This window comes from Mustela nigripes, chromosome 7, assembly GCF_022355385.1.
Source record: "Mustela nigripes isolate SB6536 chromosome 7, MUSNIG.SB6536, whole genome shotgun sequence".
NCBI lineage: Eukaryota > Metazoa > Chordata > Mammalia > Carnivora > Mustelidae > Mustela > Mustela nigripes.
The window spans coordinates 109,693,810-109,700,453 of record NC_081563.1 but is presented as its reverse complement, the minus strand read 5'-3'; the positions used below and the strand labels follow the sequence as shown (position 1 = coordinate 109,700,453).

General features: G+C 45.9%; 1 protein-coding gene across 1 annotated transcript in view; it reads left to right on the top strand.

Moving 5' to 3' along the window:
• Positions 1 to 843: 843 nt before the first annotated feature.
• The window catches only part of LOC132021744 (phosphatidate cytidylyltransferase 2), a 56,377-nt gene continuing 50,576 nt past the window's right edge, over positions 844 to 6,644 (top strand). The window contains exon 1 of the mRNA XM_059406573.1: positions 844 to 1,190. Coding sequence (XP_059262556.1) covers positions 1,134 to 1,190 — 57 coding nt within the window. The 5' untranslated portion in view covers positions 844 to 1,133. The remainder of the gene's footprint in view (positions 1,191 to 6,644) is intronic.

The following is a 6,644-nucleotide window of genomic DNA, read 5'->3' as shown; positions in this document are numbered from 1 at the left end:
TTTATTTATCAGAGAGTGAGGGGGGGAGAGAGCGAGCACAGGCAGACAGAATGGCAGGCAGAGGCAGAGGGAGAAGCAGGCTCCCTGCTGAGCAAGGAGCCCGATGTGGGACTCGATCCCAGGACGCTGGGATCATGACCTGAGCCGAAGGCAGCTGCTTAACCAACTGAGCCACCCAGGCGTCCCACCTTTAGGAGAATTTTTAAATCCATTCAAGTACTAAGTATATTTCAGGTACACAGGGGATGGACTGCAAACGAAGTAGGCAGCATTCTTGTCCAAGAAAAGGTCTTTCAACAGTCCAGAAGACGGAAATTTGAAAAACCGTGGAAGATCTTATCTGTAAAATAAAAATCATATCTGCTTCCCGGCAGCTTCAATGAGATAAAGCGATTGCTTAGTTCAGTGGCTAGCATAATTAACCATAAGTACTAGAGACAGCTTGGCAAAGCAAAGCCGACTGAAGTTTGGGTTTCACTTCCTTATCACGTGGGCGTCTTCTCTTACAGTGGGGGCTCCTCGGGCTTTTCCACTTCAGGGCCTAACAAGTGTCTACCTGTATGCGTGAGGGACGAGCCCTGGCCTCGGAGAACGCGAAGCCTCCAGGCTGCAGCTTGAAGGATGCCGCTTCTCGACCCGGCTACTCATTTTGCCTCTGGGAATCAGGGCGCCAGCGCCCGCCTTCCGCGGTCAGGCCGGAGCTCCCATTGGCTAGTCTCCTTAGGAAACACATGCCTTTTCCCGCCTCCTCTCGCAGCTAGCCCAATGCACGCTTCTCCGTTCCACTCCTCCCCGCCCCCATAACTCCGCCTCCCTGATGCATTCGCGCCATTCGTGGATCTCTGCGGCCGTGATGGCGGCGGTGCGCGTGCGCGCTCGCTCCGGAGGCCCTCCTCCCTAGCGGAGTGAGCGGGCCGGTGCTGGAGCAGGCTGTGTTCCGCCCGGGTGAAAGGGCGGCGGCGGCGCTGGGCGGGGCAGAGTTCCACGGCCAGCGGCGGGGCTGTGGGGGGTCCTGAGAGCTTCTCAGGCGGGGCGGGGCCGGCCGAGCGGAGTCCGCGCGCGCCCGCACTGAGCTGCGGGCTCCGGCGGCTGCGCTGCTCGCCTGCCGCGACGTCGCGCCGGGGTCTCCAACCATGACCGAGCTGAGGCAGAGGGCGGCCCGCGAGCCGGACGCGGCGTCCGAGGACAAGGTAGCGGCGGCGTCGTGTTGGCGCGGCCGGGCAGCGGCGCCCCCCGGAGGTCCGCGGGGCCGCGCGCAGAGGGGTCGTCTCGCTCTCTGACCCTTTTGTCGCGGCCGACGGCGGCCCCGGGCAGCACCGGGGTCTTTGGGTGAGGGGCTTGGCGGAGCGCGTGAAGGGGGAGGTAGGTCGGAACCCCGGCTCCGGGGACTGGTTGGGGATGGCATCTCCGGGGCGCAGGAAGGAGCGCGCGGGAGGTTGCGCGGGGCCACCTGCCTCGCAGCGTTGGTTGGGGTCCTGTTCTAGTCCCCCACCTCCGCGAGGCCTTCCTGGTGTGGAGACATCGGGACCACCGCAAAGCCTTCTTTGGTAGGAGACTCATCTGAGCCGGTCTAAGGCTTTCTGCTTCCCTTTACAATGTTATTTGGGCGAGGAGGCGGCTATCAGGACAAGGCCATGGGATTTGCCTCTTAGATTTCATTTCTTTCTTGAAAGTGAGATCTATTGGCTTTAAATTAAGCCGAGAGGTTTCTTGACTCACGTCGTCCGCAGGTCTTGGAAGGTATACTCCCTGCGTAGGTTTCCTGCTTCAAGTGTGGGCATTGATGGGGTAGAGCAGGAGGGTAAAAAAGAGGCCATCTTGGCGGGGACGCAGCTGGTTGGGGGGTGAGGGATGAGGGGAGTAGACAGAGACCTTTCACAGAAGTCAAAGATTTGTGTGGGGGAGTTGAGGAAGGTGAGAGTGGTTGGTTCTGTGGACGTTGAATGACAGCGTAAGGGTTGAGACTTGGTAATAGTTCGAGCTTCAGGAGCATTGTATTTGGTGGCAGTGATGTGGGGAATGGACCGACGGAGCCTGGGTCAGAATGGAAGACCCTAATTAACTTGGGGGTTGCCAGTGGGTGTCCTGCACATGTTCTCTTTGGTTCACATGCTATTTTAAAGACCAGAAGGTTTCTCCTAACAGTGTGAATTTCAGGCCTATGTGAATAATTGGGAGATCTGCCATCATAGTCTGACCTGGTTAACATGGGGCTGGATCTGAGGAACAGCTGTTGCCACCAATCCCTGTTGTCCTACACCAGGACTACCCCAGACCTACAGCACCCACTTATGTATGTAGCTTGCAGATTTTGATAACTAGAGGAAAGGGACGTTGGGAAAAACACCAGGAAGGAAGAAAGCACAAACTTTGGGGATAGGGTGTCAACAGAGCAGTTATACTAGGATGCATGTTTGGGGTGAAAGATAATAGGGTGTTGAACAAACTTTTTGTTACTGCTGTTGACAGTAGATCATTCAAGGGGCACTCTTCATATTAATTTTTAGAATACATTTTGGAGAAAATTAAGGGTTTCAGCCCAAGTTTAGGGGTCAGTTTCAGAGAAACGGTACTTTGAAATCTCTTATCTTCCCATTAAATATTCTGGTTGGGCCTGAAAGAACTCTTCCCTATCCTGCATATATTGGTTGATGAATCTTTAGATGTTTAGAGGTTGGGTAACTCTATTTAAGATTTAATGTTAATGGGACTTTGTGGCCTAAAAGCTATGAAGACAGGGAGACAAAAGAAGGTAAAATAGCCAGGGGGCTATAAAAAAGCCATTTGTAATAGACATACTTACTGGTGAAAACACTCCCCTCCATGGATTGTGAGGTGAAAGTTTTTACCTTTCCCACTCCTTGGATCCATCTCCCAGATAAAAAGTTGCAGTTGAGTCTTAATAATTTTCTCATTCCATGTTTTAGGTAGGGAGAACTTGAGGAGCTGTCCAGCTAAAGGTACCTTAAATTTTTACAACTACCCTTGAACTGCTTGTACAATGACAGAATGCCTGGGGTTGTGAGCTCCACTAAGTGCTTGTTCCCTAAAACACAGCAGCTATGCATTCAGTTAAAAACCTGATTGATGTAGTCCATTAGCCCAGAACAAGGTACTCAGCTCCTCCCCTGCCCTGTTATTCAGTATTTCTGAACTACCGAGTATGGTATTTTTAATAATAAAGATACATTTTAAGAACTGTGAAATGCTTTATGTACCTTTGATGAATGTATAGAATCTTTAAAAATACTCTATTTCATAGTTTGAAAAACCAATTTCCACGATTCTGGCTTTGCTGATATTCTTATGTTAAAACTTAAGAAAATTAGAATAAAACAAGACTGTTTCTTTAAAGAAATGAATTGTGAAATGAGAATTTTCTTATTTCATAGTAGAAGAATTCAGAAAATAATACCAGGTCAGTTCATTAAAAGAACTGGAACAAATTTGAAAGAGTCTTTAAAATGTTCCATTTGCTTAATGGTCGTGGCAAAATTGTTTTGTAAATAAGCAGGCAACCATTAGTTTCAAAATAATGTGGAGAATGTGTTTATTAGAAGTCAGAGGTATTTTGTTATATTTAGCATCCTAGAATGGAATTCTCAAAGCCAACTGCTAATAAAGGAAATGTTTTCCTCTGAGAACCGTGCTTATAATTTTAAAGTCCCAAAGCACAGTATTGTTGCCAAATTTAAGAAACTTGGAATTTAAGCTTTGAGAATGATCCTCTTTCCGCCCAACCGTGTTTTTCCAATGGAGGTTAGGAAAGAAAAGGATGAAACATGGGCCAAAAGATTGGCATCTTAAAATTTATGTTTGGGTTCGCATTACAGGAGACTTTGTTTTAGAGGTTATAGTGAAGGCTCTGCTGTATTTAGGTGCTGGGGTGCTACTTAAATTAGAGGTTTACTTGTTTCAAGGCTTCCTTTGTAGATGGATGAAGGCAGCATGGGGAGGAAATAGTGACATCATTTAGAAAGGGGAGTTTAAAGTTTAAATGAAGACACTCGTTAGGGGCAGGGACGGTGCCACTTACCAACTGTGTAACTTTGAGCAAGGCACTTATAAAAGCCTCTTTGTCCATCCCTAAAATGGAGGTGATAAAGTAGCATGTGTTTCAGAGGATATTCCTATGGATTAAATGAATATGTGTGTTTCAGAGGTAGGGCAGGAATTGTCACATTGTGATTGTCTATTAGCTAAGGTTGTTTCTGGCTGAAATATAGTGTTATAGAAAAAAATAATATTCACCTTCCACTCTTGTTAGATGATTAAAACATCAAGTTATGAGTGTTTGGAGTAGTTTTTCGCTATTCATCACTTTTTAAGGAAGGTGTTATAGACAGGGCTTGGCCTTCTATGACCTGTGTTTTCAATTCATTTTCTTGCTGAATTTTTCAATGCTCAGAATTAGTTTAGTTATAGAAGCAGCATTGCTGTATGCAGTTATCTTCCCTTCCCTTCACTAGCTATAATGTGTTTGAGGACAATTGTGACTAATTAAAAGTGTTTTTGTGATTTTAAGAATGAATTACTGAAATAATGAAATCTTATTTTAAAAGCTGTGAAACTACAGATGTAGGAGAAATGCTCTATTTCAACTTCTTTTTTATTGAGAAATACTTCAGGTATTGAAAAATCAGTAAACCTTGACCATGGTTCTTTTAAAAATTCTAAAAATTTTATTTATTTATTTATTTTAAAAAAGATTTTATTTATTTATTTGACAGACAAATCACAAGCAGGCAGAGAGGCAGGCAGAGAGAGAGGAAGTGAAGCAGGCTCCCTGCTGAGTAGAGAGCCCGTTATGGGACTGGATCCCAGGACCCTGGGATCATGACCTGAGCCTAAGGCAGAGGCTTTAACCCACTGAGCCACCCAGGTGCCCTAGTTTATTTATTTTTAAGAGAACACGTGTACAAGCTCCCACTGAGCAGGGTGCCTGATGCAGGACTAGATCCCAGGACATTGGGATCATGACCTGAGCCAAAGGCAGATGCTTAACCGACTGAGCCACCCAGATGCCCTTGACTATGGTTCTATGGTTCTTTTTTTTTTTTCTTTAAAGATTTTATTTATTTATTTGACACAGAGAGAGAGATCACAAGTAGGCAGAGAGGCAGGCAGAGAGAGAGGGAGCATGCTGAACAGAGAGAGCCTGATGTGGAGCTCAATCCCAGATCATGACCTGAGCCGAAGGCAGAGGCTTAACCCACTGAGCCACCCAGGTGCCCCAATGACTGTGGTTCTTAAACAGGAAGAGAAGGTACAAGATTTGTCACATAACCCACCATTAAAAATTTTTTTTTTAAAGATTTTATTTATTTATTTGACAGAGAGAGAGAGATCACAAGTAGGCAGAGTCAGGCAGAGAGAGAGGGGGGAGCAGGCTCCCCGCCGAGCAGAGAACCTGACACAGGGCTCAACCCCAGGACCCTGAGATCATGACCTGAGCCGAAGGCAGCGGCTTAATCCACTGGGTCACCAGGCGCTCCTTAAATTTCTTATTTATGTTGATCCAAGTGTGTAAGTTTAAAAACTCAATTAGCTCCCATTTTGTGACTACTTAAAATTCTTTTTTTTTAATTAGTTTTTTTTTTTTTAAGCTAATTTTGGGGGTGCCTGGCTGGCTCAGTTGGTAGAGCATGCAACTCTTGATCTCAGGATTCCAAGTTTGAACCCCACGTTGGGTGTAGAGATTACTTAAAAATAAAATCTTTTTTAAAAAAGCTGATTTTGTTTGTTTTGTGTTTGGACACATTTGTGATATTTCATTAGAAGAATTTATATCTTTTTTTTTTAAGATTTTATTTATTTATTTGACAGATCACAAGTTGGCAGAGAGGCAGGCAGAGAGAGAGAGGAGGAAGCAGGCTCCCCGCTGAGCAGAGAGCCCGAAGTGGGGCTCGATCCCAGAAGCCTGGGATCATGACCTGAGCCGAAGGCAGAGGCTTTAACCCCCTGAGCCACCCAGGAGCCCCAGAAGAATTTGTATCTTATTAAAATGTTAAATTGTTCTCATTGGTTATTAGAACTAGAAAGATCTTAGAGGTCATTATTTGATAGAAGAGGATACCATATCCTAGAGAGTTTACTTGCTCAAGGTCACACAGCTTGTTAGTGGCAGAAGGGGTCATATGAAGGTTTTCTTCATTCTTATGAAGCTTTTCTTATTTCTCTTTCTTTCATTATGTTGCATAATGCTGCCTGCAAGGGTATAGAATTAATTTACAGACTTTATTTTCTTTTAAAGATTTTATTTATTTATTTGACAGACAGAGATCCCAAGTAGGCAGAGAGGGGGGGAAAGCAGGCTCCCTACTGAGCAGAGAGCCTGATGTGGGGCTCCATCCCAGGAGCCTGGGATCATGACCTGAGCCGAAGGCAGAGGCTTAACCCACTGAGCCACCCAGGTGCCCCTAATTTACAGACTTTATTTTTTTTTAATTTTAATTTTAATTTTTTTTTAAAGATTTTATTTATTTATTTGACAGAGAGAAACCACAAGTAGACGGAAAGGCAGGCAGAGAGAGAGAGGGAAGCAGGCCCCCGCTGAGCAGAGAGCCCGATGTGGGGCTCGATCCCAGGACTCTGAGATCATGACCTGAGCCAAAGGCAGTGGCTTAACCCACTGAGCCACCCGG